The sequence below is a fragment of the Perissodus microlepis genome, chromosome 5, assembly GCF_051167445.1.
Source record: "Perissodus microlepis isolate ML-2025 ecotype Zambia chromosome 5, ASM5116744v1, whole genome shotgun sequence".
Lineage (NCBI taxonomy): Eukaryota > Metazoa > Chordata > Actinopteri > Cichliformes > Cichlidae > Perissodus > Perissodus microlepis.
In genome coordinates, this window is record NC_140465.1 from 4,616,357 (window position 1) to 4,642,591 (window position 26,235).

The 26,235-nt window shown below is 39.7% G+C and overlaps 1 protein-coding gene across 4 annotated transcripts in view; it reads right to left on the bottom strand.

The window, feature by feature from the left end:
• The window catches only part of epha8 (eph receptor A8), a 150,982-nt gene extending 126,211 nt beyond the window's left edge, over positions 1-24,771 (bottom strand). For all 4 annotated transcript variants that reach the window (XM_084927461.1, XM_084927460.1, XM_084927459.1 and 1 more), the window contains exon 1: positions 24,266-24,771. In XM_084927461.1, the coding sequence (XP_084783587.1) occupies positions 24,266-24,353 (88 nt within the window). In that variant the 5' untranslated portion in view covers positions 24,354-24,771. The remainder of the gene's footprint in view (positions 1-24,265) is intronic.
• Between the last annotated feature and the right edge of the window lie 1,464 nt (positions 24,772-26,235).

A 26,235-nucleotide genomic window follows, 5' to 3' on the forward strand; every position in this document is an offset into this window, starting at 1 on the left:
GCTTCATAGATAATTGGCAAACCTTCTGAAGGAAACCTGGTCTTGTTAGGAGAGACGGCATCCATCCCACTTTGGATGGAGCAGCTCTCATTTCTAGAAATATGGACAAATTAATTAAACCCCCCAAAATATGACTATCCAGAGTTGGGACCAGGAAGCAGAGTTGCAGTCTTACACACCTCTCTGCAGCTTCTCTCCTCCTGTTCCCCCCCCCCCAAAAAAACCCCATCTCCTTTGAGACTGTGTCAGCTCCCAAACAGACAAAAAACAAAATAAAAACCAGCAATAAACAACTTAAACTTAAAAAAATCACAAAGAAAGAACAATACAGTATCCACATCTTAACCAAAGAGTAAAACAGTGAAATGTGGATTATTAAATATTAGGTCTCTCTCCTCCAAGTCTCTGTTAGTACATGACTTAATAATTGATCAACAAATCGATTTACTCTGCCTTACAGAAACCTGGTTGCAGCAGGATGATCATGTTAGTTTAAATGAATCAACACCCCCGAGTCATTCTAACTACCAGAAATCTCGAAGCACAGGCCGAGGGGGCGGTGTGGCAGCAATTTTTCACACCAGCCTATTAATTAATGAAAGACCAAGACAGACTTTTAATTCATTTGAAAGCCTGATGCTTAACCTTGTCCACCCCAGCTGAAAAAATTTAGAAACCAGTCTTATTTGTTATCATCTATTGTCCACCTGGGCCTTACACAGAGTTTCTCTCTGATTTCTCAGACTTTTTATCTGATTTAGTTCTCAGCTCAGATAAAATAATTATTGTGGGTGATTTTAACATCCATGTAGATGCTAAGAATGACAGCCTCAACATGGCATTTAATCTGTTATTAGACTCAATTGGCTTCTCTCAAAATGTAAAAGAACCTACCCACCACTTTAATCACACTCTAGATCTTGTTTTAACATATGGCATAGAAACTGAACATTTAACAGTGTTTCCTGAAAACCCTCTCCTGTCTGATCATTTCCTGATAACATTTACATTTACAATAATTGATTACACAGCAGTGGAGAGTAGACTTTATCACACTAGATGTCTTTCCGAAAGCGCTGTAACTATGTTTAAGAATGTAATCCACCCACTGTTATCATCTTCAATGCCCTGTACCAACACAGAGCAGAGCAGCTATCTGAACGCTACCCCAACAGAGGTCAATTATCTTGTTAATAATAATTTTACCTCCTCACTACGTATGACTCTGGATACTGTAGCTCCGGTGAAAACTAAGGTCTCTAATCAGAAGTACCTGACTCCATGGTATAATTCTCAAACACGTAGCCTAAAGCAGATGACTCGTAAGCTGGAGAGGAAATGGCGTGTCACAAATTTAGAGGATCATCATAATTGGAGAAATATTTTGCTGATTTATAAGAAAGCCCCCCGCAAAGCCACAACATCTTACTATTCGTCACTGATTGAAGACAATAAGAACAACCCCAGGTTTCTCTTCAGCACTGTAGCCAGGCTGACAAAAAGTCAGAGCTCTTTTGAGCCAACCATCGTTAACTAGTAATGACTTCATGAACTTCTTCACAAATAAAATTCTTATCATTAGAGAAAAAATTACCAATAATCATCCCACAGATGTAATATTATCTACAGCTACTTTTAGTACCGTTGATGTTAAGTTAGACTCTTTTTCTCAAATTGATCTTTCTGAGTTAACTTCTATAATTACTTCCTCCAAACCTCCGTGTCTTTTAGACCACATTCCTACAAAACTGCTCAAAGAAGTCCTGCCATTAATTAATGCTTCAATCTTAAATATGATCAACCTATCTCTAATAATCGGCTATGTACCACAGGCCTTCAAGCTGGCTGTAGTTAAACCTTTACTCAAAAAGCATCTCTAGACCCAGCAGTCTTAGCTAATTATAGGCCAATCTCCAACCTTCCTTTCATATCAAAAATCCTTGAAAGAGTAGTTGTCAAACAGCTAACAGATCATCTGCAGAGGAACGGCTTATTTGAAGAGTTTCAGTCAGGTTTCAGAGCTCATCACAGCACAGAAACCGCTTTAGTGAAGGTTACAAATGATCTTCTTATGGCCTCTGACAGTGGACTCATCTCTGTGCTTGTCCTGCTAGACCTCAGTGCAGCGTTCGATACTGTTGACCATAATATCCTATTAGAGCGATTAGAGCATGCTGTAGGTATTACAGGTACTGTGCTGCAGTGGTTTGTATCATATCTATCTAATAGACTACAATTTGTTCATGTAAATGGAGAGTCCTCTTCACCCACTAAGGTCAATTATGGAGTTCCACAGGGTTCAGTGCTAGGACCAATTCTATTTACATTATACATGCTTCCCCTAGGCAGTATCATTAGAAGACATAGCATACATTTACACTGCTATGCAGATGACACGCAGCTCTATCTATCCATGAAGCCAGATAACACACACCAATTAGTTAAAGTGCAGGAATGTCTTAAAGACATAAAGACCTGGATGGCCGCTAACTTTCTGCTTCTTAATTCAGATCAAACTGAGGTTATTGTACTCGGCCCTGAAAATCTTAGAAATATGGTATCTAAGCAGATTCTTACTCTGGATGGCATTACCTTGGCCTCCAGTTATACTGTGAGGAACCCTGGAGTCATTTTTGACCAAGACATGTCCTTCAATGCACATATTAAACAAATATGTAAGACTGCTTTCTTTTGTGCAACATCTCTAAAGTTAGAAATATCCTGTCTCAGAGTGACGCTGAAAAACTAGTTCATGCATTTATTACTTCCAGGCTGGACTACTGTAATTCATTATTATCAGAATGTCCTAAAAACTCCCTGAAAAGCCTTCAGCTAATCCAAAATGCTGCAGCAAGAGTACTGACAGGGACTAGAAAGAGAGAGCAGATTTCTCCTGTTTTGGCTTCCCTTCATTGGCTTCCTGTTAAATCCAGAATTAAATTCAAAATTCTACTCCTCACATACAAGGTCTTAAATAATCAGGCCCCATCTTATCTTAATGACCTTGTAGTACCATATCACCCTATTAGAGCACTTCGCTCTCGCACTGCAGGCTTACTTGTTGTTCCTAGAGTATTTAAAAGTAGAATGGGAGGCAGAGCCTTCAGTTTTCAGGCCCCTCTTCTGTGGAACCAGCTTCCAGTTTGGATTCGGGAGACAGACACTATCTCTACTTTCAAGATTAGGCTTAAAACGTTCCTTTTAGCTGAAGCATATAGTTAGGGCTGGACCAGGTGACCCTGAATCCTCCCTTAGTTATGCTGCAATAGACGTAGGCAGCCGGGGATTCCCATGATGCATTGAGTTTTTCCTTTCCAGTCACCTTTATAACTCAGTATGTGTTAATAGACCTCTCTGCATTGAATCATATCTGTTATTAACCTCTGTCTCTCTTCCACAGCATGTCTTTCATCCTGTTTTCCTTCTCTCACCCCAACCGGTCGCAACAGATGGCCGCCCCTCCCTGAGCCTGGTTCTGCTAGAGGTTTCTTCCTGTTAAAAGGGAGTTTTTCCTTCCCACTGTCGCCAAAGCGCTTGCTCATAGGTGGTCATATGATTGTTGGGTTTTTCTCTGTACCTATGAAGCGCCTGGAGGCGACTTTTTTTGTGATTTGGCGCTATATAAATAAAATTGAATTGAAATTGAATTGTACTGCTGCATACTGTGACATTTACAGTTGCTTAGTTAATTAAGTGACTTAATTACTCACTTTTATTTACTAATTGAATTACTAAATGAAGCTGGAATTGTCCATTCTGCAGTTTTTAATAGTGTGTTATTAGTTTTTAAAGAAACAATATGCATTTTATACTATATTGTAAAAAGTATAAGGTAAGTTGAATTTAAAATATAGTTAATGAAGTGTTGACTTTTTTCATCAATTCTTGTAGATACACAGAGTCGAGACTGAGCCTGATGATCATACTGAATCAGATGACAGCGGCAGGAATCTCCAAGTTCAACTGCAGATTGCGGATGCAATTATATTAATGCAGATTAATATAAACTCTTCAAGGGTCAAAATCTGCACACACATCATTCTGCATAGTGAAGGTCAGACAATTTGTGCATTGATCTTGAGAAGTAAGACTCATTAATTAATAGTAATATAATTAGACAAATGTTGAAACTTTATATTTCGATACATTTTGTCAACAACAAAAAAAAAAACCAAGCAGTGCAGGCACTGATAACTGAATCTAAAGACCTTCATTTTTGTCAAGATTTGCCTGATTTAACTGTTGTTACCCTTGCTTATAGCTCACCTTAATATGTATAAAAATGTGAAAAGTTTTTGATGCGTGTTAGAATGATTGTTTAATTGGCAAGGTTTGAACAAACAATTTTCAGAAGCCTCAAAATTCATCTGTTATTATTCCATGAATGATTCAAATAAAGTTCACCTCCATTTCAACATTGAATACGACTGTGGACATAAGAGCTAAAAGGTGCTGTCCACGCATGTGTCCGCTAAGCCCCAGAAGGGTATAACCTGGGTCAAATGTGTTATTGTGTCTGACACACCTACAATATGAGGACTCGCAGAGTGACGTCACTGAAAGTGTGTTTAAAGTGTGTTAAGTTCCAAAACTGGCCAGTAGGGCGTGAAACTGAAAGTGAGCAAAAACGCTAAACACACTTAAACACACTTTTTCATAAAATTGTGATGTTTCAGGACTTTCGAGATTTTTGGTTTGGGAGCATGTTGGTAGCCTCTAGAACACTTTAGAAGGCTCAGAAAAATGAGGACCTCAAAAATGTCCTCATTTTTCTGAGCGTCCTCATTTTGTGAGTGTGTTATCATAAAATTGTCCTAAGATGTCACGAAAACAAGTACACACACACACACACACACACACCAATTTTTGGATAAAAAATAAAAAAATAATATACACTTGCTTTTTTTATTCACATTAAATATTTTGAATGGCTCAAATATGTTTGCATAAATTTACATAATTATACAAAAAAAAATTCTTTTTGAGTATTTTGTCAAAAATTGAATCCTGAACCCGACTTTTTAATTTTTTGAATCGTTATTTAATTTTTGGCCTAAAGTTCAGCGTTTAGTCAGGAAACAACTGTTTAATTTCTTGTGAACTTTTCTTGAATTTTGAATTTAGTCCATCCCCCCCCCCCCCCCCCTTGCTTATTTTGTGTGGTATACACAAAAATGTGTAATCTCTTTTTTCTTTATTTCTGACATCGTTTACATATTTTAATTGTATTATTTGTATTTGCTTTATTTTGGACATTCATAACATTCAGTTATTATATACTTATATAGAAACACAGTTATTCAATTCAATTCAATTCTATTTATACAGCACCAAATCACAACAACAACACCTCAAGGCGCTTTATATTGTAAGGTAGACCCTACAATAATACATTACGAGAAAAACCCAACAATCATATGACCCCCTATGAGCAAGCACTTTGGTGACTCCCTTTTAACAGGAAGAAACCTCCGGCAGAACCAGGCTCAGGGAGGGGCGGAGCCATCTGCTGCAACCGGTTGGGGTGAGAGAAGGAAAACAGGATGAAAGATATGATGTGGATGACAGACAGAGATTAATAACAAGTATGATTCAATGCAGAGAGGTCTATTAACACATGTTGAGTGAGAAAAAAAATAAAAACGTATTATTATTAGTTCCCTGTGGAAATGGAGAGCGAAACTAATGAAAGTGGAACGAGCACATTAACAGAAAGTTAACTGGAAAGGAAAAGTGTGGCAGTCATCTCTGTTGTTTTATTTTCCTTCATGGGTCAACAAAAGCAGATTCAAGGATGAGAACTGGACTGAGGCTGATTACCAACTTCCTCATATCAAGCTACTCCTTAAACAGAGAGAACAGCTAAGCATCCTACCTGGGCTGTAACAGTGCCACATGCTGACTAATTGGTAGTGAAGTCAAAAACAGACAAACTGAAGGCCAATATCACAATAACCTGGGCTTCATCAGCAGTGCCAGAAGCTGACTGCCTCCATGCCATGCTGCACTGATGCAGTTTGTTAAAGGAATCCTAACCAAGAAACTGTATTGTCAATATTTTAACAATTTAAAACACTGGATTCCTTTGTAAAATACCAGCAAAATCATCGAAATTAAAGCAAAAAAGATTAAATATTTTACTATATTGACTATACAATATATAAAAAAATGTACCTTTTGAAGTTCTGTTTTTTAAGATCCACTAACATTTCGAGTCAGTCACAGGATGGTGGACTGATGGTTTTTACTATAGAAAATGCCCCTGACAATAAGGTACGTAGAAGTTTGAATGAAGGGTTTCTGCTTAGAATCTACTATTATAACTTTACTGTGTTAATACGCAGGTAACGGGTCTGACTAGAGCACCAAAAAATGCAAAATTAAAAATATCAGTTCAGTGCTGCCATATTGAGGACATGACTGACTTTGTTAAGTTTAAAGTAAATGAATAAATAAATAAAAATCTAATTAAAACTGAGCCAGCATTACTTGGTCAGAAATTGGTGCACAATACAGAGTCCAGCAGCTGTGCAATAATTCTACAGTCAAACAGAAGGTCAATATGCCTAACAAAGCTCATTTTTAACATTTAATATCCATGAAAATAAACAGATCCCTGGCACCATATACAGCAGCAGGGCCCCCACGGGACTCCAGCAGACAGAGAGTGAGGACTGAAAACTCAATCTGTTAGGTGTACTAAAGTGATTTTTAGCATTATCCCAGAGTAATAGGATTCCCCCGCATGGTTTATACTTTTTTAATGCAATCGTTACCTGGTTCATGCATTTTTGATTTGTTGATTTTTCCAGCTCAGCGCTATAGGTGTCAAGTTTAACAGCACAAAAATGTGTTTTTTTTTCACTAAGGTCTTACTATCATCCTAACACTGGCAAGAATGAATAAGAAGGCTCTTAAAATAAAAACAAGTAAGGCAGATATTTATTACATGATTGATGAAATCGTAACAGTTGTTGTGAAGGGGAAAACTTCACCTACAGGCAGAAAATAAAAAATAAATACAAAATCCATAAAAAAACATTGACAGGCAGTAAATAATGCTTTTTCATCTTTTTAGTTGGGCATTTTTAGTCTATGGGAATGGATTCCAGGTAAAGCCAGCCTCTAGTGGCCACTACAGGAATTGCAGTTTATATTGCTTCCACACTCACCCTAACTTTAAGCCCTGAATACTGCTGGTTGCCTTTGAGGCATCTGTTTTCTAAATGGGGAAAAAAGGTGATTGAGGATTCTGTGTTCACTGTTAGAGCTGTAAGTCTTATATTAGCATATTAAAGATATCACCTCTCATTAACATGAAGACATAAGAGTAAAAAAAAACTATCTGAAACTGAATGTTTAGAGCTTTTTCATGTCAGAGCGTTTGGCTCACAGGAATTATTACTGCCATGTTTAACTTGAGCATCTGCCACTTTAACAGTATGTATATAACAGAAGAGGAGACTTTAAACAACTACTAAATATGCTACCTGTGCCGTGATACGATGATGGGTATTCCTTTTTTTTTTGAGGGGGGGGGGTTTGAACACTGGAGACACAAGAAAGCTGTCGTCGTCATCACTGCCAGAGCTTCCAAAATTGTTATGGAAATGAAGCATAGAAGTGTGCACTGCACAACTTTTTCCATATTATCAGCATAAAATGCCCTGGAGACAGCGCTTTTTCAACAAGTAAACAGCAGAATACACCATAAACATGGCCCAGTTTACCGCTATCCACAACCACAAGATTGGGTCAGAAAGAGCAGGCACTACAGTACCTGCTCTTCTGCTGGATGCTTGATGAGATGATGCAGTTTACTCAAACCCCACCCAGCACAATCTCTCACATCTTACTTTACCAGGTGCTCCCATGCTTGAGCGTGAGACCCTGCTTTGTATATATATCCCTGCAAGGCATCATGCTTGCTGCATGATGAAGGGTGGAGGATGCTCAGGGCCAGCGAGACTCATCCATTCCCAGAGGAGAGAGGCGTGAATAGCAGGCTATACTGCTGCCTGGGCCTGCCTGGCTTCCCCAGGGAAAACATCCAGAGGGGTGTAGACGCAGCAAAGGAGAGACATGGCAAGCTATTTATAGAGCAGGTAAAGAGGAGGGGTGGGGCAAAATGAGAGGAGGGGGCAGAAGACAAGAAGAGAAGAGACAGAAAAGTCTGAAAGCAGATGACAGAGTATGATATCTGTGGCTCACGGTGTCCACAGAGATCTGGGCGGATGTTGTCTGCAGCACCTGCTGAACAGAACAGATCTCCTGACTTGTAGCTCATGCTGCTGAAAAAGCTGACCAAGTATGCTCAACTTATTGATTTATGGCAGAGAGAGTTCATGCAGAGGTTAGCTGTGTTGAACTGAAGAGCAGCGAGACAGAGCAGAGAGAATAGTTAAGTCAAGATGACGGTGATATTTTATCAATACTGACTCGACTTGCAGCCCAGCCCAGAGATCCCTGTGATGTTTCCATACCAGCTCCATTCTCACCATGCCTTTCTCATTAATAAGTAAAATTACACTTCTTCTTTATTTATTTTCCTGCACGCTGGCTGCTCTGTCCACAAGCCCCTGCGCTGTCAGCTCAGTTCATCCCTAGTGCAGCATGTATGTCTCTATTTCAAACCAATGCCCTTTAATCATTTTCATCATTTCAGCGGGCTGACATTTTACATAAAGAGCTCTTATCATCCCTAGCTTACGCTTAATGATGAATGGTGATAATTACTGTCAGTCAGTGTGTCTAACATGTCATGGTCACCTCACTATGTCTGCTCTGGAGGGCCCATGCTTGAAGAGGGAAAAGAGACTGCAGTATCAGTAGCAAGATAACATTGAAAAAAAAAAAAAGAAAGGAATTGGGGCACACATGCACTGTACCGCATGTGTTCATGACTTAGTTTCATGAAAATCTTTATGTATAACCCAAGGTTTTCTCTCTAGTTTTCTGCCTCCAGGCTGAGAGCCTTAGGAACATTTTGGAGCCAGGCAATAAGAACACAACTAAATACAATGAATGACTTTTTTATGCTACACTTTAGGCAACCATTGACCAGGTGTTCCCTCTGGGTGCGGGCTATATTTCCTGCCTAGACTTACAGTAGGTATCTGTAATTGTGGCAACCTGTCCATCAGTGCTGGCTGAGCTGCATTCCTGTTAGTTCCTATTAGTACAGGAAAATTACAAAACACTTTTTCAATAGAACTAAAAGCTTTAGGGAAGACATGGAATGAAATACGGACACCAGGGACATAAGGAAATATGTGGCACTCAAAGAATGTGGAGAGAATTTTATAACAGAAAATGCAGGGAGGGAAAAAACCTTATTATAGGGCAAAGTCTGCAAAAAATGCCTAAAAACAATTCAAAGATTTGGTTCTTAAATATATTTTCTACTATACCTTAAATATTTAAAGCACTTTGTACAGCTTGCCTCATTCACACAAGTACATGTTCTATGCTTAAGTGATTTCTGTCTAATGTACACACACATTCAGACTCTTATGGATATATCAGAGAGCTATTTGGGGTTGGTATCTTACCCGAGGATATTAAGCACACAGACTGGAGCAGCCAGAGATCCAATGATCAACCTTTTTTTTAGCAGATGACCTGCTCTTCCTCCTGAGCTACAGCCACCCCACAACATCACAATGTCAGCATTGGACAGCTTGCAGAGCCGTTATTTATTTATTTATTATTATGTATTATTATTTATTTAAAATTTGTATTTGTGACGGAATTTTGTTCAAGTCACAATTAAATATGGAATAAAGACAAACACTGCTCATATGGCAAGGTTTATATAACACTTCAAAGGATCTGCCTAAGTAAAGTATCACGATATATGTGAAATGGTAAAATGTTCAAGGGTATTTTTTATAAATGTAGCTTTTTCTATTCTATTACTCAATATATTGTAGGCAATTGTGAGCAGAAAATTTCAAAACTCTGTCAAAAGAATAAAATCAAAATGACAAAACAAAATTTTAAATTAATATTTTGCTGTAAAATGGGCTCCATCTTTTCAGTATAGCACAATAACAAAATAATGATTTATATGTTTTAAGCTATCAGTAGCCTAGAGTAACCTACTAAGCAAGGTCAATTGAAAAGCACCTTTACATTATAAAGTATGTCTTATCTTGATAAAATGACTATTTTGCAGCTGATAAGATATTCAAAACAACATATAAAATGGGCAATAAATTTGCATAATCATTAAAATTATTATTTCTTTGGAAATCTGCAGCAGAATAGTGAAAACTGCTCCAGAGCTGGTGGACCTAACTGTCTGTGCAGCCCAGTGAGAGCTGTAGATTTGAATGAACTACAGAGTAGTGACTCTCTGCATCATTAGCCAGTACCAAAAAAAGCAGCCTGAGCATGGAAACATCAGCAGCAGGAAGTAAGGTGCGCAAATCAGTATCAAACCATAATTTCTAGTGCACAACACAATGACATGCTGCTGTGTTAATGTGTTTGTTTTCCCCATGGAGCCATGCGTCGAAGTGCAGAGAGTTCCAGTGCAGAGAGCTAACTGGAGCTCGCAAAAGCCTGCAGCACGCCCTCTGCTCAGGGACTCGCAGGGATACACCAGCTTTGTTGTTAATCTAGTTTGAGCACAAGTAGATGAATGAGTTTATGCATTTGAAAAGGGCTGTTTTTGAACAGAAGACGAATGATGTCAGAGAACAGAGAGGGGAATAAAAGAGTGTTTGGACTCCCTGTTTTGAAAGAGTTAGCCACTGCACGTCACTGAGACAGCTGTGCATTTCCTCTCCCCACTTGGCTATTCTTCTTTCTTTCTTTTCTTTTTTTTCTTTTTGCTCGTACATTCACCTTAAAAATCTTTGATCTTCCTACATTTATACAAGATATCACTGCACTGATTACACACTCACATCATCACACAGAGGTAGTTGTACTGGAAGAACATGGATCAAGAGGAGAAAAAACATAGTAGGTAACACAGCTCTCTACTGGCCCTTCCTCTTCCAGCTCAGAGGTTTCAGATTAACTTCTTTTAGACTTTTCAGTGTAAGAGCCCAGGATCTACAAATGCTGCTTCTGTGCTACTGATCTGAGTGATGTCATAAACAGGCCAGGCTTGTTTTTGGCTTCATTTACTATCTCTATCTCTACTTTTAAGTTTAGGCTTAAAAATTTTCCTTTTTGCTAAAGCATATAGTTAGGGCTGGATCAGGTGACCCTCCCTTAGTTATGCTGCAATAGTTTTAGGCTGCTGGGGGATTCCCATGATGCATTGAGTTTTTCCTTTTCAGTCACCTTTCTCACTCAACATGTGTTAATAGACCTCTCTGCTGAATCATATCTGTTATTAACCTCTGTCTCTCTTCCACAGCATGTCTTTGTCCTGTCTTCCTTCTCTCACCCCAACCAATAACAGCAGATGGCCCCGCCCCTCCCTGAGCCTGGTTCTGCCGGAGGTTTCTTCCTGTTAAAAGGGAGTTTTTCCTTCCTACTGTCGCCAAAGTGCTTGCTTATAAGGGGTCATATCATTGTTGTTGTTTTTTCGCTGAATGTATTATTGTAGGGTCTACCTTATGATATAAAGCGCCTTGAGGTGTTGTTGTTGTGATTTGGTGCTATATAAATAAAATTAAATTGAATTGAATTTACAACAAAAACACTGCTGTCCTCCAAACAATGAGTTTCTTATATATATATATATATATATATGTATTTATTTTTATTTATTTATTTTTTTACTCTAAATGCTAAGGTTACTTCAGGAGAAGGTCATTCATAGGCTAGATGCTGATGCAAGACATTGAAATAGACTTTTCCAAACCTTTTGCCAAAATACCAAAATACTCTTCATTTAATGTATTCACTTTCTCCTCCTTTTATCTTTCTCCCCTATCTGTGTATAAAAGTAAAATATCTTGAACTGTTTCCTTTAGACTAACGCTTCACATTTTCCAGACATTAATATCATCCCCACTGAGATAACTCAGTTAGATGTGTGTGTGGGAGCATGCACATGTACATATGTGTAGCCCCGCGTGCAGAGTACATGTGTGTCTGGATTTTCATCATTCCCCTTGCCAGGTATTAATTTCATCAGGGCTGTGATATATGAACAGATTACTGGTGTAAAACGCATTATTTCCTTATGGAAACAGGCCCTGGGAGAGATCCATCAGCCTGTTTCATGGTTGCTTTGGGGCTTACTGCATCATACATGAGCACTTGGCTTACCTGCCGTAGTCACCGATGGAATGCACTCTCCCGCACTCAATATGAAATCAAGACTGGATCGTTTATCAAACTCTTCATAAAAGAAGTCCCTTTTATGTCTAAATAGGGAAGTAAATGCAGGTCTTCTATCTTTCTAGTTAAGTCGGTTAGTGATTCTAAATTCTACCTACAGTCGCAGTCAGAGGTTTGGACTTTTAAAGATTTCTTTGAACTATTCTTTTTCCAGGATGGAATGATTGTACAGTATAGAGTTTTGGCTCATTATCTTGCGGTAGGATGAACCCCTGACACACTAGGTGCACAAACCAGAGGGTATTGCATGGTGCTGCAGAATGCTGTGGTAGCCATTTTGGTTCAGGCTGCCTCTCACTCTGTACAAGTCACCGACCCTGAATCCAGCGAAACAGCCCCAGACCATCATACTTCCTGATGGTGATGATGCCACACACTGTGGAATCATCCTTTCGCCTACTTGACAGCATACAGAAATCCTGCATCATGAACCAAAGATTTAAGAGTTTGATTCATCCCTCCATAACACCTTCTTCAAGTTGTTAGTAGTCCAATGGTGATGTTCCATGGTCCAGCAAGCCTCTTACAGCTCGAAGTCTTCTCTTCACAGTTGAAACTGAGACTTGCTTACAACGACCACTATTAAGCTGTGCTTGAAGCTGTTGTCCTGCGAGCCGCCTATCAGTTTGCCCCAGTTTCTGAGTGCTCACTGACACCTTGACTTTCTTTGCAATTTCTCTGTAGGAAAGACCTACATTTTTAAGTGTTATGATGGTCTGTGTCTCTTCCATTGTTAATTGCCTTTTTCCTCACCATTTTTGTAGCAACACACTACTTTTTGTGGTACAATACAGTTCAACTAATGCTTACAAGAGTATGGTACCACAGTGTGTTCCAACAATGCTTTTATGCAGGCAGAGGGGGTTGAAAGTAATCCGGAAAAGCTGGAACACTTGTAGGAATTATTAGCACTAGTTTTCAAGACCAACCTCCATTGCTGCATCTTTTGTTTCACCTCTGGCAGTTCACCACTTACCTTTGTACCATTTCAAGCAATTCATTGGACATGAATGACTTTAATTGCAATAAATAACTGGAAAACTTTTGACCAGTAGTGTAAGCTGTACAATCATTCTAAAATTACCATGATATTCATGCCCATGATGACTGAATGTGAACCTCTGACCACAACTGTAAGTGTGAATTTGAAGATGAAGTTTATCGCTAAACAACCACCCATCCATTGATCTGAGACCCCAGTACAGAGATTGCTGATGAAATTATGGTCTCAGTCTCCAGTTCCAGTTCATATTCTCATGCTGCAATGATAGTTATTTTGTACATTACGGTTCCCGTTAGAGTCAAACAGGACGGTACGTAAAGCAGGGTGTGCTTTACCGTGCCAACTGATAAGTTACTAGTTTTATTGTGCGTACGGTTCTCATTCACTTCTGTTGAATATTCATCATATCTGGCTAAAGAGCACCAAGATTGTGTGGTGAAGCTCCAGGCTTCTCTACACACTTTATACAATCTGTGGAAACAAAGTTTCAGGATTGTCTAAATGGGACCTATTTTGACTCTCATCCAAAGCCAATTGTCTCTGGAAGGTGCAACAAAGGAAATTACTTTGACACAGCAGCAGTGGCTGAGCAAACGGTTTCCACTTAGGTGGCTGGCCAGTGACCAGGGCAAATAGTCAGTAGGTTTTGGGTCACCGACTCTTTCATTTACTCACTCACACAACAGCGACTGCTCAATGAGCTCCGTGCCTCGTATTGCAAATACACATTTACGAGTCATGTGGGCTTTTCTTTCATATAATCATTGCCAGATAAAGGTATTTGTGATACCCTTATCATGGTGAAACAGTGTCACTTTGATGAAATAGTGGCAACAGAAACTAGTACAGGGCATACTGGGGGACTGTCATTTATGTTTTTGTCTTTAACCTCTCTTTAGTGTTGCTTTAAAGTATTCATCTGTTGGTGAATTAACAGTACCGTTTGAGTGGGATGAAGAGCAGGAAGACATTTAGATGTACTTCCACCTTAGCATTGCCTTAACTGGTTATTCAACTAGGTAAGCATTTAATATTAATTGAGCATGCATCACTTTAGACAGCAGGAGGAACAGGAGCACACAGGCAAAAGCAGAAAATCCAAAGTTCCCAAAGAATAATCTGCATTTCAGTTTGACTAAAGTCATGCTTTAAAAGTGTTTTACCTTGATTTGGAGCAGCAGTCAAGCAAACAGAATAATATTTAATAAATATCAGTCTCCAAACGTTAGCATCTTTAAGCTAATGGTTATAGTGAACCAAATAAAGCTGTAACAGCAAAACTGTTGTGAGTAAAACTTTTTTAGTTTTGCACTGTTACTTTTTTTTCTTTAAATTAGTAAAAATATGTCTTTTAACAATCATCGAAAGAGTGCCTCTCTATTTTAAAATCTTAGGCTGATTCCTAATTAGTTTTGACATTAGTTTAGCTTTAGTACTGCTAATGAACAGATAACAAGACAAACCGCCTTGGTAGAAGTAAAATATCACTTTGTAATTGATGGTTCAGACCAATGTGACAGTGTGTTGAGGGCTATAGTGGTAATTTCCTCTTCTTGACTCTCCTTCTTCTTAACAAAGGCAGCAAAGCAGTGACAGTGGCAGTCCTTCTCTAAGCGTCACATTCAGAGTGCAGTGACAGACGATGTCTTCCCACCTGAAGTGGCATCAGATCTAAAAATTTTGGGGTGGCTGTAGCTCAGGAGGTAGAGCAGGTCACTTACTGATTGGAAGGTTGGTGGTTCGATCCGTGGCTCCTTCAATCCCTGGGCAAGATACTAACCCCAAGTTGCTCTCTGATGCATCTATTGGAGCATGAATGTGTGTCAGAGAATGGGTGTGATTGGGTGAATGTGGCATGTTGTATAGAGCGCTCTGAGTACTCCAGGAGAGTAGAAAAGCACTATATAAGAATCAGTCCATTTACCTTAAAAATTGAAAAGTGTGTGTATTTCATGGGTCATTCTGAACAGCACTGATAATAATCTATTTTTACTTTCTACTTTAGAGGACATGGATTTACTCTCTCTCAGCTTGTTGCCGTTTGAGCTGCTGTGACTCAGAAAATTCTCTTCACAAAGTGAGCCTAGCACAAACTTTGAGTTTGACCTTATTAGTTGGATGGCTCTTTGTTGCAGCAGCAATTTGAACAGGTTGGCAGGTTTGCCAGCGTTTATCAGAGCATATTAGACCTTCACTGGGCTTCTATTAAACTTAATGAACATTTAAATCCTTTAATGGATTGAAGGGAATTGAGAGCGGCAAATTATCAGCTAGACACTCTCCACTGGTGTTGATAAAGACACTCACCGGTGGAACTTGAAGAGACGCATTTTAGACAGCAAGCCTCCCTCTCTTTTCCCTTCTTCGTCTCACTTTGTTCTCTCACCGTGACTCTTTCCATCCCTCCTCCTTTCTCTCCTTTCACATTGTCCCTTCCCCCCTTATTCCTCTATCACACAGTCTCTCTTTTGTCTCTAACACAACCTGTACGCCTCTTCCAGTCTATAACAGAGGAGACAAAGCTGATGCTGCAGAGCCAGATCTTTGTCATTCATCAGTCCCCATGAAGGGAACATCATAGAGGTCTCTCTCCAGGAGGGATGTGCTAACACAGCCACAACAGCAGCCCATTACAGAGCTGTCAAGCATCACCTACAACTGTCTCTCACTCTTTCACTTTATCTTCAGCCATCCCAGTGAGGGATCTTCGAGCACACATGGTAGCAGAGCTCAGAAATGTGAATTACCCAGCAACACGCCTCCAATCAGAAAGAGCAGCAGAGCCCGCACAGAGGCTGCTGAACTCTGCTCAGCCCAGCTTCAGCTCCTTTTAATGGGTGGAAAGGGCTCTAGAGAGCCCCCTGTTTTGTGAGGCCTAGTCGGCTTCAGCTCCAGGAGGGCTACAAGAGCCAGTTGTATTGATCTGAAAGCTAGCTCCTGTATTTCTGCCGACAGCTGGCTAACAAGGCTGATGTCTCAATAAAGACTGGTGCCTGGGGGAGAACTGATATGTGTGTTGGGGGGGGGGGGTCTGCTGAGTCAGCCAACAGCAACCTGTTAGAAGACACACCAACAGACAAAGGAATGGAGCAGTTCGTGCCCTCTCGGTTTTTAAATGCACTCTGACAGCACTCCCCTGCTCTGGATGACACTGTAAACTGTACTGAGCTCAAACTCAGAAGAAAAGGAGAAGAACATTTTATGCTCACTTCAAATGCAATACATTAAAGTAAAGTGCAGTCATTTGCTGTTAAAGCATAATTAATAAAACTCTGACTTCAAAGACTGTTTTATTCCTTGTTTTCAAGGTAAAATCGTGACTAACTAAAACAAAGCTGTGTTATATATCTCTTAATGCTCCCCACTCCATTATTGATCGGGACCAGACAGCTTTAAGTGATAGAGCAAAACAAACAAAAGAAGAATGTTGGTGAGAAAGAAACACAACATGACAGACTGATTGATTGGTGAGGCCGGGCTTGTATTTTTGATGCATGAGAGTTCAGGATATAGTTTGGCCGCTTTGTGTGGCAAAGGGCTGGAAGGAAATATCAATAAAAAGGCTTGCAAGATAAAATATTGTCTGAAATACTGTCTGCCTCATCAATCAATCCGTCTGTCATGTTGTGTTCAAGTTTACCTGTTTTATGTATGAGGTTTTGAATAGACTTGCACCATATCCTGGGAATTAATTGATTAATTGAAAAATGGACTGTGTGGTTGGCACAAGGACCACCACTAGAGGGGACTGTGAGGTAGCACAAAAGGGCACTATTTGGACAAACTGTGCTGACAGTAAAGGGAAATAAATATGGGAATAGGTTACCAGCAGTCCGCGACCCTGAAAAGGATAAGCGTGTTTACACTCACTCTTTCAAACAGATGCAAGTAAAATACAGCAAAAAATAAATAAAATCAAAGATTCCGCAGTCGCTCTTAAATCTGTTGTCACCTGTTTAGCAGGAGTGGGGCGGGTGGAGGTTTGCCTGGTGCCGCAGCGGTTATGTCAGTGGGAGGATCCGGGGGGTTCTCTGTGAATTTCCCATTCCCGTGGGAGCGTGCTTGGTGCTCGCTCAGATTTGAAGTTTAATTTTTCGCTGAACAACAAAGTTTTCTTTCCACACAGAGTGTACAGCAGGCGCTAATGTTTTTGTCACTTTTTACGGAATAAAACTTAAAGTAATGTCAGTACTTCCAAGCTTTAAACGCTGCATGGTCGTACTCTCGCTGAACTCCATATTATCCATTGTTGATCTGCACACGTCTGTTGCTGTCATGGACGTCGCACACTCGTACATCATTGTCATGAGACACTCTCACAAACAAAATCATGGTTTAGTAATGCAGTGCTTATGGCGTGCTTATGGGAAAGTAACAGTAATCTAATTACTTTTTTGCAATAGTAATCCCTTACATTACTTGAAAAAGTAATCAGATTACAGTAACGGGTCACTTGTAACTTGTACTTGTTACTAAACAAGGTCCATAAAGACATGGATGAGTAAGTTTGCTGTTGAAGAACTTGACTGGCCAACAAAGAGTCCTGACCCTTTGGCATGAATTAGAGTGGAGACTGCGAGACAGGTCTTCTTGTCCAATATCAGCGTCTGACCTCACAAGTGTGATTTTGCAATAATGGTCAAAAATGACCATAAACGCATTTCTAAACCTTGTGGAAAGTCTTCTTAAAACGTTGACTTTCACTGGGACACTCTAAGCCTTAGATTTGTTCTTTAACCCATTCAGAGGTGGACTCGTTGGTTCGTTTGTGATCATTGTCCTGCTCTATAACCCAAGTGCCTTTGAGCTTCAGGGTACAAACTGAAGGCAGGACGTGCTCCTTTAGGATTTTCTGGTGGAAAGTAGAACAAAAGCAAAACAGCCTCAGATCATCACACTATTACCATGTTTGACTTTTGGTATGATGTTCTTTTAATGAAATGCAGACCCAAGACATGCTGGAGAGATTACATCTCTTGGCAGGCCTGTGAACGCCTCTGTGACCCCCAGATAAACTGAAGGAGGGAGGTCTGAGCTTCTCGCCTTAGACTCCTCCCTCTGCGAGTCGACCCAAAATAAGTAGAACAAGATGAATGGATGAATTCGTTTTACGTGAGATGTAGCGGCACTCAAATCTTGCAGAAAATTCATCTCGTCTGTCCACAGAATGTTTTCCCAAAAGTCTTGGTCATCACAGTGGTTTTTTGTTTTTTTCTAGCAAATTTGTGTTATTTTTGCTAGCCAGTGATTTTCATTTTTTTCCCAGTCTCTTTCTTATTATTGAATAATGAACACTAATCTAAACTGAGGAAAGTGGTGGCTGCAGTTCTTTGGGTGTTGTTCAGGATTCCTTTGTGACCTCCTGGATGAGTCGTCAGTGCACTGTTGGTCTAATTTTGATCATTTTGGGTCCTGTGAAGATTCACCGCTGTTCCAAAATTTCTCAATTTGTGGATAACTCTCAGAGTGATTCACTGGAATCACAAAGCCTTCGACATATCTTTGTAACCTTTTAAAGTCTAGACTTTCTAGACTCAGTGACATTGTTACTCGTCTGTTACCTTATATCAAGGTGTGTTGAATTTTGAGCTCTTTTAGCTTTAATTTTACTTTGCAGGCTCTATTTAAGTGATTTCTTGGTTTAACACTTCTGGAAGTATCAGGCCTGGGTGTGTGAAGTGAAACTGATCTCAAAACTGTAGAATTACTTTTTCACATAGTCCCGAATAGGTGCGGGTAGTCCCCCCCCCCCTTAATCGGAATTAATTAATCATAATTTAAAACTGCATTTTATATTTTATTATGTATTATTTTACCTTAATATCAAAATTTGTTTGATGACCTGAAATATTCAAGTGAGATAAATATAAGAAAAAAATAAATACAAATAAAAAAAAATAAAAAAATAAAAAATTATAAATAAATAAAAATTATAAAATAATAATAAAATAAAATAAAATAAAATAAACAACTTGGAAATCAGGGAGGGGCAAACACTGGAATACAAAACTAGAGGTAATTTAAATCAAGTCTCCGGAATTTATTTTGACCTTAAAGTTGTTCGAATATGAGATTTATTTTTTGGGTATCCCAAATAATAAAAAGTAAATAAACACATAAATGAATTGATATGAACAAAGCTCAATTCCTAGCACTTTAAAGCAACACTGTTTTATTGGTTTCTTTTTTTCCTCCCTCTAAATCCAAAAGATCAGAACCCACTTACGGGTAGCGGTACATTTTAGCCACATGCTAAGAAGCATAGTTTCAGAAACTGTATGCTGCTACCTTAAATTGGGTCTCTTGAACATATTTAGGCCTCTGATAGGAAACATCCACTTGGCTATGTGAAAATAAAGGCACAGACGAGAACTTAACCCTGACCCTGCCTTTAAACTGCTCTCCAGCAACCTGGTAGATGTTGGGAGCTGAAGTAGCTTCAGTGCTTAATATAATAGCAACAATGCTTTTTCTTAACTCTGTAATGTGTTATAGAAAGGTTTCCTCTCTAAGCTATTAATTCTGTCAAGTCGTGCTACGTTTTATTTCCGTGTGATGTTGACAAAAAATGAAAAAGCGCTATATTCTCCATTGACTGAGGAGAGATCAATATAAACAGCAGAGCTGACTCTAGCAGTGATCCAATTCAAAAGCTTTTCTTTTCACACAAGCAAAAATTTGTTTTTGCCTTCTATCGCACAAAGAGAAGCAAAAACGGCAACTCCCAACACTTCAGCCGCTTTCAACTTCTCCTTCTTCATTTCCTTTTTTAAATTATGTGCTCAAATTTTTCAAAAGTAAAGCAAAAATAATCCTCTCTGCGACTCATTGTTTTCTGCCTCTGGGTCTCGTTTCCCTAGCTGGTCTTCCTGCAGCAGAGGTATGTTGTAATAATCATCTACCTACAGTTTGCTCATTAGCAGTGAGTCCTGCTCTCTGCATGGGTCTTTTCATGTTCCTCAGTACTGACAACTACCTGAAGGAACGCTCTGTGTCCTCGATGGGAATGCGACAGTGTGCCGGAGTTGAGTCAGGGACAGTACTCACAGACAGGATAAGCTGCGCAGGGAAAACCACCACCCCCGTACAGGCAAAAGTTGCAATAATATGTGGGAGATGCAGCAAAATGTGTTGCTTCCTGTGTGAGTGTGTCTGTTTGGCCTATAATGACTTTTCTGCAGGCAGATACAAATACAGATGATAAGTATTTTGTGCCAATAACTTTAATGTGGTCATTTTCATCCCTCAAAAACCTGTCAAAAATAGGTCAGTGTTTCCTCTGTGAATGGATTCTTAGAAAGCATTATTACTGCAGCAAACAGCTCAAAGTTAGAGGAGCGTCTGCTGTTGATGTTTACAGCTCACAGCTTCAAGAGACTTGAAAAAAAAATTATATAAAAATAAACACATACTGAACATGAACTGAAAAACTTAGTGTAACCATACAACTGCAAATGAATTCAATTTGAATTTTAAAGACGGATGTTTTTCCTTGTTTTTTCTGGTTGCTCGTTTCTACAGACCAGTGACCAATCACATACCTGACTCTAGCTTGTTTGTCTTGGTCAACAGAAAAAAAGTGATGAACATGATAAGCATGTTATTCCGAAACACAATCAGAATCTGGAAATTAAAAAATCACTTTATGGAAAAAAAAAAAAGAATGGAAAAGAATACAAACGACTTTATGTTTCACAACATTTCATCATGAGAGGAGTTGGTGGGTTTAATAATTCACTGGAACATTTCAAAATCATATAGATTCTCTGTATTTAATGTAATTTAAAAATAATTGTGCAACTTAAAGTGTTTTTTTTTTTTTACTTTGGCTTCTGTATATTACACAGAAATATTAAAATCTCAAGCTTTAAAGATAAAGCACGCAACATTAGAGATAAAGATATAGTGCTATTTTTAATGATTGCTTCATTACAATAATTTGAATAATTCGCTTAAATTTTTTCTTTAATTTTCTTTTTTATAGGTCATATTCAAGATTAAAAGGAAAATCAAAAACAGCGCTCACCTGCAAGACTGCATCTAAATTGTGTCAAAAAAAAATCACGTCTCCAAAGTTGTTTAATATTGAAGATTTGTTTTTATGTTAATTACTTTTTAACCAATTCACTTTAGCATTGCCTGTGTACCAAAACTATTATCACAGTGCCATAGTACCACGTTGTTTTCATAGGCACAAAGTTGTACAAGCTGCACAGCCTTTTCACACTTTACTTCCTTGCTTTATGTGACTCGTGATATTCTAAATTCCATCTCTGCAAATGAAATACGTTGCTAAGCATACAAGCCGTACATCGTGGCAGGTTTGCCACTGCCTACAGCTCCTCTTTTTTTCTGCCTAGAAAACAGCAGTGATCGGATTCTGTAATAATTACTGTGGCTGTCGGGCACACAATAGATTCAGTGCAAGATTCAATATTGCACATCTCCAGCTGAAGAACATCCAGACACATTATGAGATGTCAAAATATCATTTGCTTTCCCTTTGTCTCTTTGTTCCTCGAGGTCTGACCCCTCCTAAACACAGATCCACGCACGCACACAAACAGAGTTGCTCCAAGTAACTAAATGACAATGTTTGAAGGACACTTAAGGTTTGATGAGCTGAATATATACAATTGAAAGTCTCACTGCGTGTGAAAGCGCAGGCAGCCTCACATACACACCTCTGGCCATTTGTATGGATCTGCACACGATGAATATGATGAACGAAAACAAAATGGCTGGCCCTGGCTCCTGCTCTGATATACGTACTCAAGTCAGTCAGAGCTCTGCACGGTTGCAGTGCCCGCTCTTTCAACAATGTAATTCTTAGCGCTTTATCTGCATTTTTAGCTATCTCTTCCATGTACATGTAATATCTAGAACTGCCCTCAGGTCAGACTGCAGAAAAGCAAAGGAGAAAATTAACGTTTCATCGTTTTAATTCTTTTTGTTAATTCAGCGGGATACGGACAAAACTACCGAAATAAAAAAATTGTTATCTTTTTTGCATCAACTTCTGACTTGAGCTTAATTGCATGTCTTTATTTCGATAAATGATGATAAGACCATAGGATTTCGAGGGATGGTTTTATATATATATATATATGTATATATAGATCGATATATATATATAGATCGATAGATCGATAGATATTATCATCACTCAGAGGTCCTCTTTAAATAGAGTGAGAACTTCTTGTTGTGAGCAGGAATCATTTGTCCTCTGACTGAGATCTTGAATCGCTCAGTAGAAGCGGCTTTATTATGAGCTTTTCAAACTTTGCTGTGACAGAACAAAGACACTAAGTGTACTAAAGGGAGAACCAGTAAAAAACACTTACTGTCTATCATAACATCTGTTCCCGTGTTTTCTAAGCTTCTGCACCATCTGAATGGGACCTTTAAATTCTATTTGTTAGAAGCAGTGGGAATAAGAGGAATAACATTTACTTTAAAGCATTTTTAAGGGGGATTTCCAAACATGATCGTCTTCATTGTTTGGCAAAAAATACCAAAGGGATGCACTTGTATCATTTTTTATTTTTCCCACATTTCCTGTCAAATTAAGACAAATCTTCTAAGAAAACTGTAATATTAACTCTTACCTCAGCGTATTAGAATATTAGAATATGAAACCATGTTGAGTTAAATGGTTTGCACTGCGCCAGTATTCTCAACAGTTTTTTATTAAGGAGGAATGAGACACTTTTGGACCTAAAATGATGGACAGTGAAACTTTTGTGAATTTCTACCAATTTGGGGGGAGCGTTGTTTGGTTTTTTTTGTTTGTTTTGCGTTTACATTTAGATTTGGAGTGACACGGACAAGTTCTTAAATTCAGTTAGCATGTATGTCTGAGCAATGGGCTCCAGTCATCGTGGGCTGAATGTCAAGAGCAAAGGCACAGGAAGAATGGGAGCGCTTTACATGGAAGTGGATATGAGCGAACACTGTGGTCCAATCAGCACCAATCAGGACGGGACCGCCGAAGGATGGAGAGGTAAATAAAATGTGACATGCAGATATCGCAGGACTGAACGTGTCTCACCTCACCCTACTTGACTTCATACTGGATACTTCTCCACCACTGAGGCAATCCCGCCCCACACACTCTCACACACACACTCTCTCACACACACACAGTCATCTTTTTTTGCTGCTTTTTTCTTGTCTTCCTGCAGCAGATAAAGCTCAGTGTTGTCACGAGGGGTGAAGAAGAGGCCCTAACAGTTGAGCTGCTGCTGTCACTCAGCCTCCTGAGATCAGACCTATGTCAAGGACCGTGTCACACTCACAAACTAATATAAAGGAAGGTGTCGGGGGACTCTGTGGCGTGTGCGCGCAGCATTAGTTGAACAAGTGATAACAACAGTTTTCCGTCTCATGGTGGAAAGATGAAGGACAAGAGGATGGAAGAAAACAAACCCAGGCTGGGCTTTAGGGAACAAAGTGTGTGGAACAAGAGTATAGGGGACACACACACACACACTTTTTCAAGACGCTCACACAAGTGAGGATTCATGAAAATTTTCGGTTCAGATAAAAAAAGAGCGCAGACACACACACTTTCACGTCACCGCCTAAGCCCTCAGCAGACACATGCGCTGTTACTGCAGCTGACACGCAACCCGGCCAAATATGAGCAATGTCAAGACGAGTTCATATGTACATATGCAGACATCAGGCGGATTTCCTTGAGTTGCTCCACGAAGCAAACTTTGATGTCTTGCCCCTGGGTTGAGACATCCTCTCTGAAGTGTGTGTTTACATTTGTTAATGTATTTGTGTGCGTGCGTGTCATGCGTTGACTCATTGTTGCTGTGTTCTCCACACTGGAGCGCCACATGTATGAAGTTAATCCCCGCTGTCTGACTATATGCATTATTTAATTCTGTCTGTTCAAATTAACACACACACACACACACACACCAAGACTCTCTCTCTCTTTCTTACCTTCATTGCTGTTAGTTCCCGAGGTGCCCACAGCCTGTAGTGATATAGTCCATAGCAGCATCGCAGCCAGCCCCGGATCTGAAGCCATGGTGTTCTCCCTCACACCCCGCCAGTCTCCCTCTGCCTCTCTCTCCCTCTCTCCTCTCTTACTCCCTCACCCTCACTCTCCCTCTCTGCAACTCACTGCCTCTTCCTCTCTCTCTCTGTGCTCTCTCCTCCTTCTTCTTCTTGTGTCCCAGGGTTGAAGAGCGAGTGAGAGCAGAGCGCTGAGGAGAGATTTTGTGTGTGTGTGTGAAGGCTGTGAGCTCATTGGGTTGGAGTTAGAGGCTGCCTCTGTGGCTCTCTTCAATCTGCCAGCTCCCTCATGCACACACACATACATAGATAGAGTTTCGGCAGGCAGAAGGAGGGAGGGAGGGACGGCCGCGTCTGTCAGAACGGTGGCAGCCAATTAGAGCGCGGCATTGGGAGTGAAAGCTCTCTCGGAACGCCACACCCTCCCTGTCCTACCTGCCTGGCCAACTCTCACTTTCTGTTTATCTCTCTGGGTCATGAGCTGGCACAGTGCTACACCCCAACTCCTCCCTCTCTCCCTCTCTCTCTCTACCTCTATTTACCCTCATTTGTCATTGGCTCGCCTCTCCCCAACAAACACACACTCTCACCTACCCAGTGGCAAATATCTGACTGATGGGATAAACTGAAAACAGCAGCATGTCTGCAAGGCCCAAGGACAATGATCGGTTATCGATCATCCATATTGCATTCATAAAGCTATTACCTTCACTATGACCAGGTGCAGCACAGCGCAACTTCACATATGTGTGTCTGTGTGTGTGAGAAGCACTGTTATTTTAGCACTGTGATCAAGCATTGATTCATGCGATGGTGGGAAATGTGCAAGATCACGGCACCTGTCCAGATCAATGATCTTTTTTTTCCCTGCACTCTCGATATGCTTCGTTGCAGTGACCTGAGCCACAGTAAAGTAAAATTGCTGCACATGCAGAGGCACATGTGCGTGCAAACACTGGTTTAGAAGGCTGACAGAAAAATTGATTTTATTGGTCAGTCTGCCAAATGTCACTTTAACCACATTTACATTCATGAGGTGTGAATGCGGTGAACTCATGTAAAACTAACAATATACAGCTGACAAAACATCCTTAGCAGTTCTGGGTCTGCTCATGTCGCATGTTTTGAAAACTGGAGACAAGCTGCTGAACAGACCTTGAGGTGAGAGTGTTTGCTCAGCTACTGTTTCAATGTTAACACGAAGCACCAACCTCTGGAGCTTAAAAATGAAGCCAACACAGGAAGTGCCAAAAATTGCAGGTCCTCCAACCTTACAGCATTAAAGTGCATGTTTACACCCTGGTGCGTATAGTTTCCTCCCTTCCGAACAACTCTACAATGGGTGAAGTGTGTTAAAAGTTGTATTTTGTTCAGGCTTAAAATTAGAGACCTGCCTGCTCAGACAGTTAGCTGTAGCCAGTGGCTCACTGTTAGCTCTCACGTCCGCTAACTATTCCTTACCACCATGTCTGGATTTTTGGTGCCTTGTGAAGGATTTTAATGGACTTACCTCATAAATATTGTAGTTTGCCAACCCACTCAAGGGGTTCATGCAAAGTGAAATTCTTGTACTTTATTACTGTGCTACTTACCACTAATTAACAGCTCGCTAACTAAAATAGCTAATCTTAGCTGCTAGCTTAGTACTATGCACTTTTGTCCAAATAAGGTTTGCTCCGACTCCACTAAAAAAGGAAATAAATAAATAATCAGTAGTGAGAATTTTTTTTTTCTATACAGTCTTTGGTGCACTTTCATTCGCTGTGTGTCTACTGGTGATGACAAATAGCATCAAACCTGTTTTCTGTTTATTAATTATGGCTAAATAGAGTTTTGTTCTTAGTTTCCATTTCTTCTAATAATATAATAATAATACTGCTTAATCTACTACTTTA